Source organism: Chiloscyllium plagiosum, chromosome 9 (genome assembly GCF_004010195.1).
Source record: "Chiloscyllium plagiosum isolate BGI_BamShark_2017 chromosome 9, ASM401019v2, whole genome shotgun sequence".
Classification (NCBI taxonomy): Eukaryota; Metazoa; Chordata; class Chondrichthyes; order Orectolobiformes; family Hemiscylliidae; genus Chiloscyllium; species Chiloscyllium plagiosum.
In genome coordinates this window covers 35,652,154-35,677,023 of record NC_057718.1, presented here as the reverse complement: position 1 = coordinate 35,677,023, position 24,870 = coordinate 35,652,154, and the positions used below count along the sequence as shown (strand labels likewise).

The 24,870-nt window shown below is 39.9% G+C and overlaps 1 protein-coding gene across 2 annotated transcripts in view; it reads left to right on the top strand.

The window, feature by feature from the left end:
* The window catches only part of LOC122552772 (metastasis-associated protein MTA1-like), a 66,490-nt gene that overhangs the window by 12,909 nt on the left and 28,711 nt on the right, over positions 1–24,870 (top strand). Inside the window, exons 4-7 of one of the 2 annotated variants that reach the window (XM_043695694.1) lie at positions 7,802–7,837; positions 9,503–9,528; positions 15,289–15,443; positions 20,453–21,227. In XM_043695694.1, the coding sequence (XP_043551629.1) occupies positions 7,802–7,837; positions 9,503–9,528; positions 15,289–15,443; positions 20,453–20,567 (332 nt within the window). In that variant the 3' untranslated portion in view covers positions 20,568–21,227. Of the gene's footprint in view, positions 1–7,801; positions 7,838–9,502; positions 9,529–15,288; positions 15,444–20,452; positions 21,228–24,870 lie in introns of those variants that run through there. The other variant, XM_043695695.1, reaches the window with a different exon arrangement.

Below are 24,870 nucleotides of genomic sequence, written 5' to 3'. Positions count from 1 at the left end.
TGAGAGGCATTGATAGAGTCGATAGCCAGAGACTATTTCCCAGGGCAGAAATGGCTAACACGAGGGGTCATAGTTTTAAGCTGGTTGGAGGAAAGTATAGAGGGGATGTCAGAGGCAGGTTCTTTACACAGAGAGTTGTGAGAGCATGGAATGCGTTGCCAGCAGCAGTTGTGGAAGCAAGGTCATTGGGGACATTTAAGAGACTACTGGACATGCATATGGTCACAGAAATTTGAGGGTGCATACATGAGGATCAGTGGTCGGTGCAACATCATGGGCTGAAGGGCCTGTTCTGTGCTGTACTGTTCTATGTTCTATGAATTAGATCAATTTTAACATCTACAAAGGAGCTGAGGATTTTCTGTGGGAAAGAAGGTGGCAGGGGTCCCGGCAGGAAAGTGGAATTGAGCGACAGTCATTTGGAGTAGGTTCAGTTGGCCAATTGTCCTACTACTTGCTCCTATTTGTTATGATTTTATACAGACCATTGTAGCTTGGCATGATAATATTTCAATGCTTAGAGCAAAGTCAATGCTTAGAGCAGCATCCCTGGATGCTGCCTGACCTGCTGTGCTGTTCCAGCAATAAAGTTTCAACTTAGAGCAAAGTGCATAGCAATTAATAGGATCCATTAAACCAAGATGGCTGATTGGGTATAAAGTAATACGTCGGCTGAAAAACTAGTGATGGAGACAAATATATTAGCAAAAAGATGACTTGGTGGCATCTGTTTTGGTTAGGTGTAAGTAAATGATAAAGTCAAGGCTGACTAACAGTGCGATAAAGGCCAGATTTTAGCATGCTTAAGGGTACAAGCAATTTTAAAAGAAAAGGTACATTTCTAGACGTGTTAAACCATTGTAGTTTGCATGGGAAGTGATGGGCATATCTGCACACCTATCTGATGGACTCTGACAGACTCCGACAGACTCCAAGCACATTTGTTCAAGACCATCCAAGGTTTCCATAAAGTAAGGGATTTGTCAGATTTGTCACAGAGTCGTACATTGTAGAAATAGGCACATTGGCCCACTGGCTATGCTGACCAACAAACAGCAAACTAGACTAATCCTGTTTACCTGCACCTGGTCCATAGCCTACTATGCCCTGGCATTTTAAGTGCCTCTTAAGTGTTGCAAGAGTACCTGTCTCCTTCACCCTGACAAACAGCACGTTCCATGTTGCCAACACACTCTGGGTGAAAACATTTTTCCACAAATCCCCTCAAGATCTACCTTTAACATGCAAAGAACAAAAAAAACCAAGAACATTTGCAGCCCAGGAAATGGCCCTTCGGCCCTTCAAGCCTGAGCCGATCCAAATCTACTGTCTAAACCTGTCGCCGAATTCCTAAGCATCTGTATCCCTCTGCTCCCCACCTGCTCATGCATCTGTCCAGACGCATCTTAAATGAATCTACCATGCCTGCCCCTACTACCTCTGCTGGCAGTGAGTTCCAGACACCCACCATCCTCTGTGTAAAGTACTTGCCACATGTATCCCCCTTAAACTTTTCACCTCTCACCTTGAAAACATGACCTCTCGTTATTGAATCCTTCACCGTGGGAAAAAGCTTATCTCTATCTATCCTGTCTATATCCTTCATGATTTTGTAGACATCAATCAGGTCCCCCCTCAAATTTTTTTCTAATGAAAACAAACCTAACCTACTCAACCTCTCTTCGTAACTAGCACCTTCCATACCAGGCAACATCCTCGTAAACCTTCTCTGCATCCTCTCCAAAGCGCCCACATCCTTTTGGTAATGTGGCAACAGAACTGTACACAGTATTCTAAATGCGGCCAAACCAACATCGTGTACAATTTTAACATGACCTGCCAGCTCTTATACTCCATACCCTGTCGGTGAAGGCAAGCATACCATATGCCTTCTTGGCCACTCTATCACCTGTGCAGCAATCTTCAGGATTCAATGGACCTGCACTCCCAGATCTCTCTGCTAGTCAACTTTTCCCAAGTCTATTCCATTTACTGTATAATTCGCTCTAGAATTAGACTTCCCAAAATGCATCACCTCACATTTGCTTGGATTGAACTCCATCTGCCACTTCTCCTCCAAACTCTCCAGTCGATCTATATTCTCCTGTGTTCTTTGCCAGTCCCTTATGCTTTCTGCTACTCCACCAGTCTTCATGTCATCTGCAAACTTACTCATCATACCAACAGTGCCCTCCTCCAGATCATTTATATCTTTCACAAGCAACAGTGACCCCAGCAATGATCCCTGTGGAACACCACTGGTCACCTTTCTCCATTTCGAGAAACTCCCTTCAACTACTACTCTCTGTCTCCTGTTGCTCAACCAGTTCTTTATCCACCTTGCTAGAGCACCCTGCACACCATGTGACTTCACTTTATCTATTAGTTTACCATGGAGAACCTGATCAAACGCCTCACTAAAGTCCATGTATATGACATCAACAGCCCTTCCTTCACCGATCAACTTGGTCACTTCCTCAAAGAACTCTATTAAGGCACAATCTCCCCCGCACAAAGCCATGTTGCCTATCACTGATGAGCCCATTGTTTTCTAATATGGCCCCTTCCCTTATCGGACTATTGACATACTGTTCTAGAAAACTCTCCAGGATGCTTCTTACAAATTCAACCCCATCCAGACCTCTGACGCTAAGTGTATCCCAGTCAATGTTGGGAAAATTAAAATCTCCCATCACCAGTCCCCTATTGCCTCTATGTTTTTCTATAATCTGTTTACCAATTTGTTCTTCCACCTCAGCTCACTGTTGGGAGGCCTGTAATACAGCCCCAACAATGTAACTGCACCCTTCTTATTTCTCAGCTCCACCCATAATGCCTCATTACTCAAGCCCTCCATCATGTCCTGTTTTATCACAGCAGTGATATCATCACTGACGAGCAATGTAACTCCACCCCCCACCCCCCTTTTACTTCCCTCCCTGTCATGTCTGAAGTATCTATATCCTGGACCATTTAGTTGCCAATCATGCTCTTTCTTCAACCGAGTCTCTGTGAATGCAATAACTTAATACTCCCAGGCACCAATCCAAGCCCTAAGTTCATCTGCCTTACACACTATACTCTTTGCATTAAAGTAGATGCACTTCAGGCCACCAGTTCTTTTACGTTCATCTGTTGTCTGCCTACTCTTGCCCTTATTAATGCTATCTTCATGATTCTTACATGCCTGGTATAATTTTGTATTATCAATCAAATAACCCTTCAGCTACCTCTACCCCAAGGAAAACAAACCCTGCCTATCCAGTCTCTCCCCAAAACAGCAAATTTCCATCCCAGGCAACATCCTGGTGAATCTCCACTGCACGTATGTCCTTCCAATAGTGTGTAGAACAGAACTGCACAGTTTTCCATCTGTGGTCTAATCAATGCTCTAAAAAGTTGCTATGAGGTATCCCTGCTCCTGTATTCTATGACCTGGCTAATGAAGACAAGCATCCCTTATGCCTCTTCACTTTCACGGATTGATGAAATTGTACACCAAGATTCCTTAGTTCCTTATTCTCCCTCAGCACCTTCTGTTCATTGTGTAAATCCTTCCCTTATCAGACCTCCCAGAAATACATCACCTCAGACTAGTCAGGATTAAATTCCATCTGCCATTGCTCTGCCTAATTTACTGGCTAACCAATATCAGACTGTAGACTGAGACCATCCTCCTCATTATCAGTCCACACCCACCAATTTTGGTGTCATCTGCAAGCTTACTAATTATACCTTCTGCATTCACATCTGTAGCCATCTACGCATGAAAGGGTGAATAACCAAGATCTTTTTCCTGAGGGTAGAGGAGCCCAAAACTAGGGGACATTGGCTTAAGGTGAAAGGGGAAACATTTTAAAGAGACCTGAGGGGTAACATTTTCATGCACGGTGTTGCAAGTGTGGAGTGAGCTGCCAGAGGAAGTGGTGGACATGGGTACCCTTACAACATTTAAAATGCATCTTGATGGCTACACAAATAGGAAGGGTTCAGAGGGATGTGGACCAAATGCTGGCAAATGGGACTAGATCAGTTCAGGATATCTGGTTGACATGGATGAGGTGGACCAAAGAGTTTGTTTTGGTGCTGCATAACTCGATGACTGTATATTCTTAATGTACATAACAAGTAGTAAGGGTCCCAGTATCAATCCCTGTGGAGAACCGCTAGTCATAGGATTCTAAGCACAAACATAACCCTCTATCATCATCCTTTAACTCTTGTTTACCCACTTGCCTTGGATTCCGTGGGCTCTTACCTTCTGCGTAAGGGGGATCTTGTGGGATCTTGTCAAAGGTTTTGCTGAAGTCCATGTAAACCACATCAACTGCACTATCCTCATCAATATATTTAGTCAACTTTCCAAAGAAAACTCAAATTAGTCAGACAGGATCTCCAAGTCAATCCATGCTGACTATCCCTAATCAAATCCTGCCTTTCCGGGTATTGCACAATCCTGTCCCTCAGAATGTTTTCCAATAATTTTTCTACCATTGATGTCAGAATAACTGCTCTGTGGTTATTTGGCCTATCCCTGCTACTCTGCTCGAGCAAAGGAACTGCATTAGCTATCCTCCAGTCATCCAGCACTTCACCTGTGGCCAGCAAAGTATTAAATATCTATGTCAGGGCCCCAGCAATCTCCTCCCTTGCTTTCCATAGCAGCCTGAGATATATCTCATCAGACCCTGGAGATTTGTACAACTTTATGCCTGCCAAAACATCTAATATTTCCTCCTTATTAATCTTTACCTCCTTTAGAACCTTGCTGTCCCAACCAAAATCTCCAGTTACATTGTCTTTTCGTCTGTGAATACAGATGAAATATTCATTTAAAACTTCACCCATGTCCTCTGGCTCCAGGCACAGACAATGCACCTTTGCTCTCTAATAGGCCCCACTCTTTCCCTTGTAATCCTCTTACTGTTATGTACTTCTAAAATGCCTTGTGGTTATCCTTAATCCTATGTGCCAAAGATATTTTTGTGGCCCCTTGTAATTTGTTTTATGTTTAAGTACACCCCCACACACGCTATGCTCCTGAAAGGTCTCCCCTGTTTTTAATACTCTGTACCTAAAATATGCTTCCTTTTTCTTTATCAAACTCTCAATATTCCTTGCTGAAAATGTGTTGCTGGAAAAGCGCAGCAGGTCAGGCAGCATCCAAGGAACAGGAGAATCGACGTTTCGGGCATAAGCCCTTCTTCAGGAACCTTCATTCCTGAAGAAGGGCTTATGCCCGAAACGTCGATTCTCCTGTTCCTTGGATGCTGCCTGACCTGCGCTTTTCCAGCAACACATTTTCAGCTCTGATCTCCAGCATCTGCAGTCCTCACTTTCTCCTCTCAATATTCCTTGACATCCAAAGTTCCCTGGACGAGCTGACATTCCCTTTGCTCTTAAAGGAACATGTTGGCTGTGAACTCTCACTTTTATGCTTTTGAAAGACTCCTACTTTCTGAATGTAGATTTACCTGCAAGTAGCTGTTCCCAGTCTATGCTTGCCAGATTCTGTCTAATGAGATTGAAATTGGCTTTTCCCTAATTAAGATACATAACATCTGCACTATTTCTTATCCCTTTCTATAATGACTTTGAACCTCAGAGTTATGAGCACTATCCCTAAAATATTCGCCCACGACATTTCAACCACTTGACTGGCTTCCTGCCCTAATATTAAATCTAGCACTGCCCTACCTCTAGTTAGACAATCTACATACTGGTGCAAAAAGCTCTCCTGGATGCACTTCAAAAATTTCACTCCATCTAAACCTTTCACACTACTGAACCCCTTAATTTATTAGCATCGTTGAAATCTCCAACTAAAGCCCTTTTTCTCTCACACCTTTGTGATTTACATATATATCTACTCCCCTATCTTTTATCTGACTGATCGGAGGCCTGTAGTATAACCCCAACAAAGTGATTGCCCCTTTTCTTATTTCTAAGCTGTACGCAGATGGCCTCATTCTGAGATCCTTCCAAGATATCCTCGCACAATACTGCAGTCTCCTTTATCAATAATACAGTGCCCCCACCTTTCTTCCACCCCTCTCCCCATCATGCCTGAAACTTTTATACCTTGGAATATTGAGCTGCCAGTCCCACCCTTTGTTCAACCATATCTGTGATTGATCAGAATGTGGGAAGATGGTATTGATGCAATGTTTGAAGTTCATCTGCCTTACCATTCAAGCCCCTTGAATTAAGATAGATACATTTTAGCTTTCTGGGCATTCTATTTGCTTTATCTTTGCTTGCTGGACTGTCCTCATATTCATAGAGATATACAGCATGGAGGCAGACCCTTCGGTCCAACCCGTCCATGCAGACCAGATATCGCAACCCAATCTAGTTCCATCTGCCAGCACCCGGCCCATATTCCTCCAAACCCTTCCTATTCATATACCCATTGAAAGGCCTTTTAAATGGTGCAATTGTACCAGCCTCCACCATAAGCATACCACCCTGGTAGCTTATTCTATACACGTACCACCCTCTGCGTGAAAAAGTTGCCCCTTAGGTCTCTTTTATATCTTTCCCCCCTCACCCTAAACCTATGCCCTCTAGTTCTGGACTCCCTCATCCCAGGAAAAATACTTTGTCTATTTATCCTATCCATGCCCCTCATAATTTTGTAATCCTCTATAAGGTCACCACTCAGCCTCCGACGCTCCAGGGAAAACAGCCCCAGCCTGTTCAGCCTCTCCCTATAGCCCAAATCCTCTAACCCTGGCAACATCCTTGTAAATCTTTTCTGAACCCTTTCTAGTTTCACAACATCCTTCCAATAGGAAGGAGACCAGAATTGCACGCAAAATTCCAACTTACTCCCAACGTATATTCTGTGCCCTATTACTCCTGCCAAATTAGTTTAAAACCTCCCCAACAGCATTTGCTATTACTTTTAAAAGGCTTATTTGTAATTTCAAGGTCAAGGTATTGTATGCTAGAAAGTCCTGGTGAAGTGCCTCAGTGGACCTGAGGACCAAGATGTCTATCATGGAGTTGATCAGGATCTATCTTCACCAGACGGGGAAGCCTCTCTCCTCATATAAGGATCCCAGACTCCATTCCTGAAGAAGGGCTTATGCCCGAAACGTCGATTCTCCTGTTCCCTGGATGCTGCCTGACCTGCTGCGCTGTTCCAGCAACACATTTTCAGCTCCAATCCTCTTTTGTCAATGTTTGTGCTTAGGTGGTTGGAGGCCTAATTTACACCAAGACATCTGGAAACTAGAGTGTGAAAGTAGACCTTGGCTGAACTTACTCAAGAATAAGCTTACATTTGCAGGGCACTATTTTAAAAAGTGTTTGCTGGATCTGTGTTGTAGCCACATTCTACTGAAATCTCCAAAGTGCACACATGGCTACAGTTCACCCAAAAACCTGAATAAAATCACTAACTTTATTCATACAGTTTGTTTTAAGGTTCCAGGTTCAATTCTTGGCCTGTGCTAATATAAATAACCTCAGCTATGAAGACTGGGGACCACTAGAATTAGTTCCTTTATCCCCAGTCATTGGCAAATTGAAATTAGGAGCTCAATTTGAAGAATTTTGGGTATTTGTGTATTGAAAAAAGTCTATGACTCCAAATTAATTTTATATGTACATTACTATAAGTGCAATGAACAACTTCTACATGGAATACTTTCTTGCTGGGAGTAACGCTTATGATTATTTAGAGTTTGCAATATATAAAATGAGCAACTTTATGATGAAGTGTGAGTTGTTTGTAGATGAAATATGTATGCTGCAACTAACACTAAATACGTTCAATTACTTTATTTCCATTCAGGAGGTGTGAAGAAACGACCTTGGATGTCCAATAGGGGTAAGATGTAATAATATATACTTAAGGTCTGTGTTAATATTATACAGAAGCAAAATTGTTTTCAAAAAGGAAAATGTTATTTTAGATGTACTTTATTTGCTTTTTCAGAAATATTACCACTTCACCTATTTAGTGTTGCATATCCCATTCTGTAGGTGGTCCATGGGACTTTGATGAGGTGCTTATATTACTCTCCTTTTGGAGTATGGATATTCTTAAGACCTAGTCCCTTTGCTACATTGTCTTTTCAAATTTAATGCAATATTCTTACATGTGTTGAAAAGATGGAGTATTAATGCAAAATAAAAATATTTTTCTGCGATTGAACTACATGTTTTGCCTCAATTCCAAGCTTTAAGTCTGAGAATTGAGGATGCAGCTAATCCTATCACCTGCTTAACATTTAGCTTCTTCTCTAACTTTTGGGTTTGCGTCCAACATTATGCAATTGTGCACCCTGTTTAAAATTTCAACTTTTCTATAAAAATTGACATTTTGCAAAGCCAAAACCAAGGTTAACAATAAATACTGTCCCTAAAAATAAACTTAAGTGAATCATCCCACAAAAATCTTAATCACAAGCATATATATCTTATAATATCAATTCTTTCCTTTTATTTTACTGAGTACCTCATTTAAATGTTGTGTCAGTCAATTATTGAGGATGAAGGAGATCTTTATAATTCACTTCATGCTGTGTTGTTCATGTGTTGTGTAAGTCCTTTGGCATAAAGTTAAGTAAAACATAATCTCTGTTAGTACCCTTACATTGCCTACAGGAAGAGTCCTTAATCACTAGGGTAACAAAACTGGAGTCAATACAGTGACCAAATTAAGGTGAGAAATGTAGGGCTACAGATAGGTAATTAAATTAAAATTAATACCATCATACAACATTTATCATATCAACCCCAAGACTGTATTCTTATCTGGGTTCACTAGGTGGTTCATTAACTATTGAAGTTTCATCCAAGTAGTCTCAGTTATCTGAATTTCGTCATGAAAGAGCTGCCTTCTGATCACTTCAAACTTCTATTTTACATTCATTGGTAATTGGGTATTGCACTTTGGTTTAAATATAATATTGATTGAATTCTAAAATAGTATAAAAGTAATCCCAGTCCTTGGAATTAATCAACTTAAATGTAGATTGAATCCAGCAATTCAAGATTTATTTTCTTCGAATTTTGATAACATTAGAATTAAGAGGATTTAAATTCTCCAGTTGGCACATACATTATTGTTAATTACTTGTGCTCACAAATGGGTCTGAACTTCATTTCGTATTGTAGATAATGGTAGCAGTTCACAGTTGATTGAAAGAAAATGACTTCTGTATGTTTGTTCCTATTTGTAACCTGCACATATTTATGCAAAAAAAATTAGAGTATGTTGATTTATTTTAAAATGAATTTAAAAGTAATACTTCAATATTTGATCATCCATTCATTTAAATGCATTATGTTTCTATGTGGTATACCAGAGTCGATCAGCATTTTGCTTTCCATTTGCTTTTTGGTTTTCTTGATTTGTAATTATTCAATTAACCTTGAATAAATTTTTGCTATAATTATATTTTAGTCAATCTCGTATGAGTGACAGACTATAGAGTATTGTCAAGTGACGTGATTATAACTTCCTTTAACTGCTAATCAAATTTTTCAGATGTTACAAGTCACACACAAAGAATGGTAAGTGAATTTTGTTGAATATTTACCACAGACTGCACATTTAAGTCCCTGGCTCTTCCGACTTATTTAATTTTGTTCAATGCATCAAAAATGTGTAGTTTACAAGTTAAGCAACCAGAGTAGATCCTGACAGACACTTTTAGCTGAGAAGCATTTGTGGATTCATAGGATAAACACCTTTCCAGTGGTATCCTATTTTCTTCCTTTGATTTGGAGCAAGCATCAAATCCTAGCAAAGAGATGTGGGAGTTCAGGTCCATTGTACCCTGAAGGTTGCTGCATAGGTGGATAGAGTGGTCAAGAAGGCATATGGTACACTTGCCTTCATCGGACGGGGTATTGAGTATAAGAGCTGACTGGTCATGTTAAAATCGTACACGCGTAGGTTCAGCTGCATTTATAATACTGTGTACAGTTCTGGTCGCCACATTACCAAAAGGATGTGGACGCTTTGGAGAGGGTGCAGAGTAGGTTTACGAGGATGTTGCCTGGTATGGAAGGTGCTAGTTATGAAGAGAGGTTGAGTAGGTTAGGTTTGTTTTCATTAGAAAAAAAAGAGATTGAGGGGGGACCTGATTGAGGTCTACAAAATCATGAAAGGTATGGACAGGGTAGATAGAGATAAGCTTTTTCCCAGGGTGAAGGATTCAATAACGAGAGGTCACACTTTCAAGGTGAGAGGTGAAACATTTAAGGGGGATACATGTGGCAAGTACTTTACACAGAGGGTAGTGGGTGTCTGGAACGCGTTGCCAGTAGAGGTGGTAGAGGCAGGCATGGTAGACTCATTTAAGATGCATCTGGACAGATGCATGAGTAGGTAGGGAGCAGAGGGATACAGATGCTTGTGAATTGGGCGATTGGTTGAGACAGTAGATTTGGATCGGCTCAGACTTGGAGGACCGAAGGGCCTGTTCCTGGGCTGTAAATTTTCTTTGTTCTCTTTGTTCTTTGTTCTAATATAGCTTCTGGTGTTTTTACTGTCATTAGATATATTTTGAGTAAATTAAGTTTATCTAATTTTAAGCATGGCCATTTTGTATTTTGAAAATGTTGAATTGGTTGAAATGTTAGCAGTTAAATATCTAATTAAGTAAATGAACAAATCAGAAACAATAAGATACAGTCCATTAGTAACAACAGGAATTAACAAGCATCAGTAAGGTATCAGTAAATCAGTAAGTACTGAGCTTGTTCCTATTCTCCAAATTCAGATAGCCAGACAGTGAAGGTCAGGTGGAACCTTGAAAATATAGACTGACAAACATCACCCCAAAGCCCAACATCTATAGTTTCTGTCTACTCCAATATATAGAAGCACAAGTGAATCCCAAATTAATAACGTTCAATCTGAATGTAATTAAATTGTCAATCAATATACAATTAACACCTACAAGTATCTATCAAGTCATTCAAATGTCATGCATTGGTTTGATGCACGATCCTGTCTGTTTCCGCTCTAAAAATAGCATGCGGAATTTACGTGATTAAGAAAAACATTGAATAAAATTTATAATTCTACGGTTACTGGTAAATTCACTCTTAAATCCAAGTGTGATGATCAGTTTCCTAATACCCCTGTCCATCCCGTGTCCATCCCTCTTTTTCTCTTTGGATTTTTGCTGTTTTCCCAATTGCTTTTGTTTTTCCTGCATGTCATCATTTTCAAGCTTGAGTGGGAAGACCAGCAGCACACCATGTTTAAGAATTATGATCATTATGATCAACAACGTTTGGAGAACAATTGTTGCACCCGCCCCCCCCCCCCCCCCCCCCTCACAAAGTCTCTCTCCCAATTTACTTAACAGCCGACCACATCGAAAGCGCCAAAAATATTGAGCCAACTCACATAGCCCGGTGTGACTGTTGAAGATTTTTACTTTATTTGGGTGAGAATTTCTATAATTGTGGCTTCTAAAAGCTCCTCCCACATGTTTCTACCATGTGCTGGATGAATACAGGAAGTTACATTTGAGGCACAAAGGGGCCGCAGTTTGAGGAAAGGGCTCTGATTCAGAAGCAGGGACCTGATAATAAAAAAATTGCAACAGACGACCATTGAGAGAGCCTAACAAATGCTTGGAACAATTTGACAGAGCTTGCACATCAGTTACATATCCAGTGCATTACATTGCACTCATGATTTGGACTTTTAGGTCTGTTCTAAGTTCCCATAAACTTAGCAGATGTATCACAATTCCTATCATAGAATGTTTTTAATGTAACCTGTGGGATACTCTTAGATAGATGAAGTCTTTTCAAGTTCTACCTTAATAAGCTTAAGAATGCAACTGTTTTACAGCATGCTTTGTTCCTTGTTAAGTTTCAAAAGATATCAGAGAAAATTTAGAACTTACATTTCTCCAGTTGATTATCTCAAGGAAATGTAATCCACAGGAATTTTTTTTGTCAACCTCCTTAGGTGTATTTTTTTATCTCTTTTAGCATAAAGCTACATCTCATTTCATAAACCTTGAGGAAAACAACAAAGATGCAAGATCAAACACATAAGCACGGGTACAAAGTTTAAAAGGGAATAGTGTCCAATAAAAAAAGAAGCTAAAAGAATATAATGTTTAAAGGCTTCAGTGTGTTCTTCTGGTATTAACCGGAGACCAGAATTGGTTCCTAGAACTACGGCAGTCTTGCGTATTGTAAATATCTTCTGAGTTCTCCTTTAGAGTGCTTTTATTTTTCTTGATAAAGCAGAGTATGTGAGAGAGAGATTTTTCTCCAACTCCAGTCACAAATGATGAATGTAAGAGGTCCATAGGATCCAAGGAAATTTCGCTAATTGAATCCGTAATTGGCAGAGTGGCATGAAGTAGAGGGTGATGGTAGAGAGTCTTTTTGTGGCTGGTAGCTGTTGTCCAGTGGGGTTGTGCAGGATCAGTGTTGGGGCCTTTGCTGTTTGTTATATATATGAATGGTTTAGACTTAAATGTGGGAGGGTTGATCAGTAAGGTCATGGATGGTATGAAAATTGATGGGGTGGTAAATAGTGGGGAGGATAGCCCTAGATTGCAGGAGGATATAGTTGGACTAATCAGGGGTAAATGGAATTCAATGCAGATAAGTGTGTGGTCATACACTTGGGCAGGATAAACAAGGCAAGGGAATATATGATGAATGGTGGGACCCTGGAAAACTCCAAGCATCAGAGGGACCTAGGTGTGCATGTCCACCAGTCCATCAAGGTGATAGGATGAGTAGATAAAGTGGTTAAGAAGGCAAATGGGATGCTTGTCTTTTTTAGCTGAAGTTTAGATTTTCAGTGCAGGGATGATAATCTGGAATTGTATTAAATGTTGGTTAGGCCACATCTAGTGTATTGTGTGCAGTTCTGGAAATCACATTGTAGAAGGGATGTGATTGCATTAGATAGGGTGCAGAGGAGATTTACCAGGATTTTACCAGGATTTTGCTTGGGCTGGATAGTTCTATTCCAAAGAGAGATTGGATAGAATGGGGTTGTTTTCCTTCCAGCAGATGATCCTGAGTGAAGATTTAATTGAGATATAAAAAATTGAGGAACATAGGTAAGATAGACCAGAAGGAACATTTCCTCTTGGTGGAGGAATCAATTATTGGGGACAATGATTTAAGGTATGGGGCAGGAGGTTTGGAGAGTGTGTGAGGAATTTTTATTTGACCCTGAGGTGTTGGAAGTCTGGAAATTGCTGTTTATAAGGGTAGTAGAGGCAGAAGTCCTCACAGCATTTTAAAAGGTAGGTAGATGTAGAGAGGAACCTCAATTATCCGAATTTCGGGTTATCCAAAGGGGATCTCAAGGTCCCGATAGAAACATTACGTCAGAGCTGTTTCACCCCGATTGCGTCTTTTGTTTACAGGTATAATGATAAAAAAAAACTCGGCTCACTGAAATACTGGGGCGGGGCAGGAGCACGGACGGGGTTGGCGGGGGGGGCAGTGTTGGATGGGGTTAGGAGGTGGGGTGGGAGTGGATAGGGTAGGTGTGGGTGTGGGGTGGGTCTGGGCAGGCATTAGGAAGGGGGTGGGGGGCAGATAGGGGGTGAGCGGGGTCTCTCCACCGTATGCTGCTGCCTAGTCTCTTGAACGGGGAGCAGACTTCACAGAAAACTCCGAGCCCCAGAGGAAATCAATTAACCGATGAATCAATTATCTGAATGAAATAATGCCTGCCCATCTCATTTGGATAATCGAGGTTCATGTGTACACTTATGTACCAAGGTGTTATGGACCAGACCAAACCCCCTGGAAAATATTTTTAGAAGATAGTCCAGATTTTAAAGGTAAGTGTAAGGTGATGCATTCTGGATGCAATTTGATTGGTCAAAGTACCAGACTTGAAACAAAATGCACTTTATTCGTACACAATAATTAAAATACAGACAAAATAAAAATAAAAGAATTGGCTTCCCTGTAACTCTATCAAAATACTTAACAGACTATTAACTACTACTCATTAACTCTTCCAATATAGTAAAATCCCATAAACACACCTTTGCCAAAAGACAAATTCAGTAAATAGATTGTCTCACATGCAATTCTAGCAGCAGGAAGTGAACCGCAGCTTTTCGCTGTAACAGGGAGAAGAGTAAGAGCTTCCACATCCAGCTTCAATACTCCAGCAACTGCAGAAAGTTAAAACTAAAAATCCTGGTTTTATGGGAGCTTGATCCCACTCATTCAGGTTGCTTCTGTTGTTCCAACTTGTTTAAAACAAACCCAAGATCTGACAAGCTGTTTACTCTGTTGGCTTTGAAGTAGACTGCTCCACACCTCTGTCTCAACCTTTCTTACTGTTTAAAAAAAGGACAAAATACACCTCGTAAAGCTATAGTATCATCACAAATACAAACAGTGCCATTAGCCCACATACTAAGAAAATGGCTTAGAATACCTAGGCACTTGTTTTGACCAGCTCAGGCTCGATGGCCCTTTTTCTGTGCTGTAGACTTCCAAGACTCTATGACTAATACATCTCGTCTTCTGTCACAACAATTCCTTGCAAGACTATGCATTCCTATTGTCTATGTCGAGGTTCATTGTCCCCAAATTTGGATAATTGTAGGCGTGTTGATCTCCAAATTTTGATCTTCTAATAAAAATATGAATTAAATGGCAGTCGCAACTTTATTCACACCTGCCTGGTTTCAGTCTGTTCTGATTTTAAAAACAAATTAATTTCAGTTCACACTGGTTCTTGTTTATCGATGGTTTTGTGAAGTTTGATTCAACTTGTGGTCAGCTCTTTACTATGACCATCTTTAAGTATTTTTTTTCATTTTTTGATGTCATTCCAGTCCATGAAATGTTCAGATATCGAAATCAGATAATGGAAATCAAATATTCATTGTCCACGTTAATCAACCCTGGGGGTAATGGATAGGGTAAATAGACAAGGTCTTTTCCTCAGGGGAGCGGAGTCCAAAACTAGAGGGTGTAGGTTTAGGGTTAGAGGGGAAGGATTTAAAAGGGACCTAAGGGGCAACTTTATCATGCAGAGGGTGACGAGTGTATAGAATGAGCTGCCAGAGGAAGTGGTCGAGCCTGGCACAATTACAAAATATATACATCCAGATGCCTTTCATATGTATAGGAAGGGTTTAGAGAGATATGGGCCCAAAACTGGCAAATGGAACTGAACTTATTTAGGATATCTGGCTGGCATGGATGAATTGGGCCGAATGGTCTGTATCCATGCTGTATCTCAATGACTCTAAAAGTGAACAATAGCAAATCAACAAATTTAGTTTGGTTTATTCTCTGTTTCAGTGCATTGACTATTTCTCATACTTGCCTAATGGAAAAGGACTGTCAACAGGTATCAAAGCCATCCAGCCAGGGACCGTTCCCATAATCAAGAGACAACGGCCAAACTGGATCATTGACCCTGATGATGAATTTTTTGTGGCAACCGAAGAAACAAGGTGGGATTTCTGATTAGCAAGTAGAACTTCAATTTTGTAAATGCAAAAATTCTATATCACATTTACTTGAAAATCAAGAAATTTCACATGTTCTCCTGATTAAGACATTTTTATAAGGCAAAAGATTTAATTATCACAATTTTGTAGGTTTGGTATGTATACTAGCTTTTCATAGGTGCTTTTATTCAAATATCTAATGAACTATGGAATACAGAATGCATCAGAATAATGCAGGTATGCAGTCTTAATGAATGCTGACAGTTCATAATTGTTTGCCTGTAACTGGAATCTACTTACTTGTAATAAATAGTAATCCTTGTTAATTACCAAAACCTGGTCCAGGCTTTCTGTCAATGTAGGTCTAAAAGACAGGTAATTTAGGAAATATTGAGTACTTTTATAAATTTGTTAATTTTTGTGATGACTTTGGGTGAAGCGGGCTTGATTTCCAACATTCTACTCCAGTGTGGTGTAACAGCAGATGTGTTTCCAGTATATTGTGTTAGTGATTCTGTCAGAATGATAGTCAGAGCCTTCCAAATCCCTGCCTGGTCTCTCTCTACACTCTGGAATATTAACAGTCTATTCTTAGAGATGTATCTATTCTTAGAGATTTATTAATTTGAGTTATTTAAGCTGCATAAGATTTCTATCTCAGTGTGATCAAATTCATTAATTTTGCTTTTATTGTCTCTGAGCAGTGCTTCCAATTAACTAACTCACCACATATCACAAAGAACTATTGTCACAGTCAGAAGCTGCAGATTTTAAGTTTTTTCTGCTTTTTTGCCTCTTTAGAGGCCTCTTTTGCATTTGGCAAACATAGCCAAAAAGTAATTTCTCTATTAAGCATAGAAAGTTTTGAAATATGATTTTGTAACAAGATATGATTCAAATTTAGAGTGATCAAATAGCTGGTCAATTTTGCCAATTACATTTTTGTGCTTGAAAAGCTGATTTATTTGTAATTTGCATGCTTAGTTGTTTTTCTGTCTGATAGCTAAACAATTTTAATTTTCCTTTTGAATGAGCATTAGTTGTGTATTATCTTTTGTATCCAGTATTCAAATAGTATGACTCAGGTGGGAAATTATGAATTGTTTTATAATCTTGATATATATGTAAATACGTAGGATTAATTTTTCTCAAGAGGCTGGTGAACATCAATTAGATTGTTATAGTAAATTCAATTTGATGTAAGAAAGACAGAATTACTTTAAATGATGCAATTAATCATCCTTAAATAATTGAAGAGTTTTTGATTAATGCAATTTTACTGTTTAACCTGGCATTATTATTGTTTAGATTAGATTTCCTACAGTGTGGAAACAGGCCCTCCGGCCCAACAAGTCCACACCGACCCTCCGAAGAGTAACCACCCAGAACCATTTCCCTCTGACTAATGCACCTAACACTTTGGGCAATTTAGCATGGCCAATTCAACTGACCTGCCCATCTTTGGACTGTGGGAGGAAACCGGAGCACCCGGAGGAAACCCATGCAGACACAGGGAGAATGTGCAAACTCCACACAGACAGTCACCCGAAGCTGGAATCGAACCTGGGACCCTTTTGCTGTGAGGCAGCAGTGCTAACCACTGAGCCACCGTGACATGCAATATGACACCTGGCTCCTTCTGTACCATGGATTTCTGCAGTCTCTCCATTTAAATAATTTAGCTTTTCTATTCTTCCTTCCTAAGTGTGCCATCTCATACAAATATCTCAGCAAATGTAACTACCATATACTCAACTCCTTCATTGTGGCTCAGCTTTGATCACTATAACACTCCACAAGTTATAGTTTGTCAACCTGAAAATGACCCATTTATCCTGATTTTGTTTCCTTTTTATTAGTATTTTTTATATTTCTTCATAGCATTTTTTTTCACAAAGAACTATAAAACTGATTTAGAAAATGATATTCCGTGAGATTAGGCCACATATTGAGTTTTTGTTTCAATTGACAATGAAGCTGTCTCAATGTTGAGAAATATTTCCTGTACGGATAATAAATAAAGTTTGTTTTAGGTTGCTCAGTGAGTGCATAGTGATGCTATGATGTAGAATGAAGAATATTGCTAAATTTGTGTAGTCCTCATTTTTAGATTCAAGTAATTAAATTATGATTAGATTCTCTACAGTATGGAAACAGGCCCTTTGGCCCAACAAGTCCAACACCAACCTTCTGAAGAGTAAACCACCCACACCCTTTTCCTTCCCCTGTATTTACCCCTGACTAATGCACCTAATAATATGGGCAATTTAGCATGGCCAATTCACCTAACCTACACATCTTTGGATTGTGGGAGGAAACCGGAGCACCCAGAGGAAACCCACGCAGATACGGGGAGAATGTGCAGACTCCACACAGACAGTCGCCCAAGGGTCCCTGGCACTGTGAGGCAGCAGTGCTAACTACTGAGCCACCTTAAATTATTTTCAGTATCCAAAGATAAAGCAAGTGACTAACCCCACAGCATTACAACATAAGCATCTGAGGAAGAATTTTCTTTGCTCAGTCTTAACTACATACCAGTGACTCAAATCAATAAAAATGAGCTGAGTTTCTGAATAGCTTTTGGCTTACCTCCGGTGAAAAATAATGTTTGACAAAAGGGAGTCAGCAGAATAATGATAAATAATGTTCCTTTAAAGGCACATGTTTTTAATAACTCAATGACAACTTCAAACCCTTTTATGCCTTTCTGTTCTCCTTGCAGTCTAGGAAATGGCAGTTCAATGCTCATCAAGTGTATGAGCCAGATTTTTGTAAAGTTGAATTGACAACAGAGACCTTTGAAACTGATGAACATGACAAAAATACAATCAGTGAAAATAGGTAACAACACCTTCCACAAAAATCCTCAACACTGACACTCTGCAAGGCTGTATACTGAGCCCCTTACTATAATCTCTATACAATCATGACTCTGTGGCCAAATTTCATGCTAACTCCATCTACAAATTCGTTGATAACACCACCATTGTAGGCTGGATCTCAAACAATGACAAGACAATACAGGAAAGAGATAGGATGTAAAGATAACAATCTCTCACTCAACATCAGCAAAACAAAACAGCTGGTCATTGACTTCAGGAAGCAAGATGAAGCCCCTGTGGTGCTAGATTAGTGGTGCTGAGGTGGAGATGGTCGACAACATCAAGTTCCTCAGAATGCTGATCACCCACAATTTGTCCTGGTCTACCCACATTGATGCGATGGTCAAGAAAGCACAACAATGCCTCCTTTTCCTGAGGAAGTTAAGGAAATCATCATGTCCAGAAAGAATCTTAATTCAAGAACAGCCTCTTCCCCACTGCTATTAGACTTCTGAATAGACCTCTTAAATTTTAAATTTAATGTTGACCTCGCATTTTATGCATCTTCTTTGCAGCTGTAACATCACATTTCTCGCTCTATTATATTATGCTTATGCACATTTTATGGTATGATCTGCTTGTACTGCACACAAAACAAAACATTTCCCTGTACCTAGGTACATGTGACAATAATAAATCAAATCAGATGCAGAGGTCCTCTCACATCTGTGAAATATCAGATTTTTGGCACATTAGGCCTAAAGCAAACAGTCTTTTACAGAACAGATTCAAAGGAGCCAGATAGCCTACTACTCCTCCTAACTTGTATGATCTTATGTATTTTGCCAGCTGAAGGAAATGGGAGGAGTGTGAACTACGCGGTTAGCAAACCTGAATTTATTAGGGCAAATTGAAATGTATGCTGCATTTAAACAGGTCCAATTCTGGCTATTCCAAGGGCTTCAACTCATGATGTGGAAATCACAAATTTATGGAGTAGATATAAATTCTGTTGAGTGTCCTGATATAATATTTTTAAATCCCCATGATTTAAACATGAACAGAAAAGTTAAAGCTGTCAGTTTGAGTCAAAAGGAAACTACCTCTGCCAGACTGATAGTTTACCTGGTGTAGCTCGGAAGAAAGCTATTACCATCTATTCCTATTGTTTTTATAAAAGCGTTCTTTATTGAATATTCCCAACTGCTAGTTTTTCAGCAGAGGTAATTGTGATTGCTGGCTGACTTCCAAAAACTACAAAGATGCTCTTCAGTGTTGATTCACATCTTGGTTGACAGTTTAAAAATACTTTAAATACTTCCCCGTCTTTAATATGGTTACTTAATAGATCTTTTTAAAAAACAATTCCATGAATAGTTTTGTTTTCAGTAATATTAAGTGTTAGTGATTGAAATCTCTATTAGACTTTAGAAATCTTTATTTTCATCTGTATGATTCCTGAGATCTGCTCATTGCGCATACTGCTGAGTGGCTATGGAGATAGCATGGGTGTGTGGTGTTGTATTACATTGCTGTTGTGGATGCATGCATTTGGGTGGGGCACAGGTTGAGATGATGGGGTCTTTATAGTTATGAAGTAACATTAGATATGGTTTGGGGGGTGAGTGTTTGTGTGATGCCTTTAAGCTGGGGAGCCTAAAAACTTCTAAACAATTGGGATGAATTTGTAGGGAACAGAAGCTTTGTAACCACCTTCCCTCCAAACACAGCTCCCTCCAAGGCAGCTTATGATGTGTTTTTTTTGGTCCCAGTGTACCTGAGTAAGAATTGAGTGTGACAGGACCATTAAAACCAAAATAGGTCTGTGCTGCAGTGTCCATGTTCCAAACATACAGCTGTAATCTCAAAAAATGTAATTCTGAAATATTTTGTGATTTGATGTGGGCATTTTCAGGGTGTGATGGGTTCCATGTAGTATCTTGGTTTTATTTGCATCTTACTTTTGATTTTTGCTTTCCATTTTAATTATTCCTTGTTTATTTAGATGTTTTAGACCACAAGCTTTAACACAAGGTTTTAAATCCTTCAGGGTGTAATTTTCTGAAAAATTGTGATAGTCTTATTTATGTAAGTCGTACTGCATATTAATTTTTCCAAATTAACAAATCTATTAAACAAAGGCTGTATTTCAGTAAGCAAAATTAATCTCTTTCTCTCTTTCTCCAGCCTTGCAACCCTCCAAAATCTACAATCCTTCAATGTTAGTGTCTTGCACAATCCAGATTTTAACTGGTGCTCCTTTGTCAACCATGTCTTCAGCTACCTACGCTCTGATCTCTGAAATTCCCTCCTCAACCACCTTCTCATTTGAGACATTATTTAAAACCTCTGTCTTGGTTTTTGGTCATTTCTCTTGATATCTTCTGGTGCTATTTTGTTTGATAATGCTCATGTGAAGTGCTTTGGAATGTTTTCCAATGTTAATGATGCAATGTAAAGGCAGATTATTGTTTTATGGTTAATATTTCTTTTTTTTAATGTTCTACATGACCAAGCTGGTCAGCCTGAGGAAAACAGTAGTATTTTTGGGTTCCTACTTTGTGAAAAACGTTGCAGATATCAAGTTCAGGTAAAGCACAGGTTTGACATGGACTACAGTTCTCCCTGCACTACACCAAGTATAGAATGTAATTCTCAGATTGGAAAATTTTACTGCAAAAATGATTTGATTTCTCACACCAGTTCTGTTAAGGCCTTTGTGGTTTTAACTAACAGTTGTTAAAAACCTTTCTAAGATGCAATGAAGCATCGCTCGTAATAGTAGAATGATTTTGTGCTGGCAATGCATGCATGGGTATCAATGTCGGAAGCACCCACTCACATTTTGAATGGGATGCTTGTAGCCAATGTAGATTAAATATACAGCCTTTATTGTTGTGGTTCTGTTCGCCGAGCTGGAAGTTTTTGTTGCAAATGTTTCGTCCCCTGGCTAGGCGACATCATCGGTGCTTGGGAGCCTCCTGCGAAGCGCTTCTTTGATGTTTCCTCCGGTGTTTATAGTGGTCTGTCCCTGCCGCTTCCGGTTGAAGACAGGAAGGCAGCTAACAATCCGCATACATGAACATCAACTAGCCACGAAACGACACGACCAGCTATCCTTAGTAGCCACACACGCAGACAACAAGCAACATGAATTCGACTGAGACAACACTACTATCATAGGGCAAGCCACTCAGAGAACAGCCAGGGAATTCCTAGAGGCATGGCATTCATCAACAAACTCCATCAACAAACACATCGACCTGGACCCAATATACCAACCACTACAGCGGACAGCTGAAACTGACTCTGTATCTGTATCTATATACCAACCACTACAGCAGACAGCTGAAACTGACAACCGGAAGCGGCAGGGACAGACCACTATAAACACCGGAGGAAACATCAAAGAAGCGCTTCGCAGGAGGCTCCCAAGCACTGATGATGTCGCCTAGCCAGGGGACGAAACATTTGCAACAAAAACTTCCAACTCGGCGAACAGAACCACAACAACGAGCACCCGAGCTACAAATCTTCGCACAAACTTTGAATACAGCCTTTAGTTCGGCTGAAATTAAACCTAGCTCAAAAAGTTAAAAGAATAATTACATGTGCAAGCCATTTTTATTATTTACCCATTGACGTATTGTGCAGTTCTTGATGAAAATAGAAACTTTTTTTTCTATTCATTTGTGGGACATGGATGTTGCTGGCATTTTTTGCCCATCCCATAAATACCCTTATGAAGGTGGTGATAAGCTACCTTGCTTTGTAATTGTACTGTTTTTTGTATTTATGTGGCATATTTAATTAGATATTATGGTAACCAATTTTCAAGAAATTAAATATTTTAACATGCAGACTTGACTAACCTTTTCACATGAGCATTCTTACAGCAACGAAGAATTACATGCACATTGTTTTGGAGTCCTGGCGACCCATTATGTTGCATATAAATTCTTTATTGATAATACATCTAATAAATGAATGTATTTGTTAATTTTCAGTTGACTTAAGTTTGTGAAGAAATCATGAAATAAGTCTCACTGCTTTAATTTTACCATATCATCATTCCTCCACCAAAATGAAAGCTATGGTTAGAGCAAAGCACATGCTTGTAACCTTTGGAAAAAGGTAATGTAAGTTTGTGATTTCTTTTAAGACACAATAGATTTGAATCTTTCAAGGAATGGAAATCCCAGTTGGGGAACCGCTCCACTTATTTTAATTTGTCCTGCCCTGGAGTTTGGGACTAGGTGGGTGGATGAGAGTGTCTAGTGGCAGGTAAGGGTTGAGTCTGGTATCTTCAGGGAAGAGAGCTGGGTGGGAGAGTAGTATCACGTGCTCTAGAGTAAATTCAGATGTCAGGGTGGGGTCAGTGTGAGTGAAAGGAGAGGGTGTGTCAGTGTGAATGATTGGACGGCCAGTAATTTTACTAGCCAAACCTTTGAGCAGGTTTTAATCTTTCTAACGTTTCCTGGCTGACTACTAGTTATGTCAGAATCCTCTTAAGTCTCTGACTCAAACTCAGTTGCCTACTTTATCAAAGGGTTCTAAGTACAGGGTATACACGATCAAAAATTGAAGTTTTCAGGGCAGTTACCTCATAATCAGTGCAGCAGTTGAGTAGTTCTGCTGCAGGGTATGCCTGTTCTGTAGGAGAAAGTGAAGACTGCAGATGCTGGAGATCACAGTCAAAATGTGTGGTGCTGGGAAAGCACAGCCAGTCAGGTAGCATCCAAGGAGCAGGAGGGTCAATGTTTTGAGCATAAGCTCTTCATCAGGATTGAAGTGGGGGGGAGGGGATTCCCAAGGGGGCATAGAGATAAATAGGAGGGGGTGGGGCAGGACAGCAAGGTAACTAGGAATACGATAGATAGATGAAGGTGGGGAGTGATAGTGATAGATCAGAGCGAAGGGTGGAGCAGGTAGGTGGGAAGGAAGATGGACATTTAGGACAGTTCGAGAGGGTGGTGCGGAGTTGGAGGGTTGGATCTGGGATAAGGTTGGGGGAGGGGGGATGAGGCAACTGGTTGCAGGGTCCCAAGGGGGGAAGCTGAGGTGTTCTTCCTCCAGTAGTTGGGTGGCTAGAATTTAGCAGTGGAGGAGACCCAGGACTTGCATGTCCTTGGCGGAGTGGGAGGAGGAGTTGAAGTAGTTGGTCACAGGGCGGTGGGGTTGTTCAGTGCATGTGTCCCAGCAGTCAGGAAGTAAGTTGTTTGTGTGACAATGGCATGTAAGCTGCCTTTGTATTTGTATGTGGTGTGAAAAGGCAATTGTAAAAAAGGAAGTGCTAGCTTGCATTTGTATTGTCTTTCACAACCTCAGAATGTCCCACAGCTGATTAAGTACATTTTTGAATTGTAGTCACTATTGTTGACCAAATCAAACCCTCTCAAGATACGTTTGTAAGTTAGCTCGCTGAACTGGAAGGTTTGTTTTCAGATGTTTCGTCACCATGACTAGATAACACCAAGTAGTCGCCAAAAGACTAGACTCACTATCACTAGTTTCCATACATACAGACAAAGAAGGGTACCACTTTGACTGGGACAACACACACATCCTAGGACAGACAATCAAAGACACTCACGAGAATTCTTCGAGGCATGGCATTCTAACCAGAATTCCATCAATAAACACATCGACTTAGATCCCATCTACTTTCCCTTGGGGAAAACAACTGGAAATGTCACTATCCACCTTAAGAAACCAAGATTTATAAATAGAGAGGCAGGACATACCACCAGCACTTCACCGAAGACTCTGATGATGTTACCTAGTATGGTGATGAAACATATGAAAACAAACCTTCCAGTTCAGCAAGCTAACTTACATACTTATCATCAAACTGATCTACAAATCTGCTCAAAAATCGCCTCTCAAAATACATTAAGAAGATAGTCTAGACCCTATTTTAGTAAGGGGTTGTGTCCCTGATACAATTTGATTAGTCAAACTACCAAGGTTGGAAAAAAATGCACATTATTCTTACACTCCTGTTAAAATACAGACAAAACAAGAATTAAAACAAAAAGCTTACCTGTAACTCTATGAAATACTGAACAAGATAAAGTATATGTTAATTATCACTGATTAGCTGTTTGAAGGTAGTAACATCCCATTGAAACACCATTGGCAAAGGCAAATTTGGTAAAATAGATTGTCTTTTCTGCAATGTTTCTCCAGTCCAGAAGGAAAGAACATCAAGAGAAAACTTAAAGAGAGAGGTCTCAAATGTTTTGCTGTAGCAGGGATAGATATATAGTAGCTTCCAAATCCCAACCCCCAAAGTTAAACGCAACCAATCATGCTGCTGCTATCGTTCCAATGTCTCTTTGAAAAAAAACCCCAAGGTCTTTACTGGCTTGGAATAGACCACTCGATACCTCTGTCTTAACTTATTTTCATTTTAAAAAAAGGCAAAATGTACATAGTATCATCACACAATTGTAAAGCAAGGAAATTTGCAAGTCGATTTGCACACAGTCATATACCACAAACTTCACTACAATAAATTGCCAGACAATCTGTTTATTTTTGGCAATGTATTGTCGACTGAAATAGCTCCACTGAGGCTAGTATCCTGTCACCAAGTCACCCCT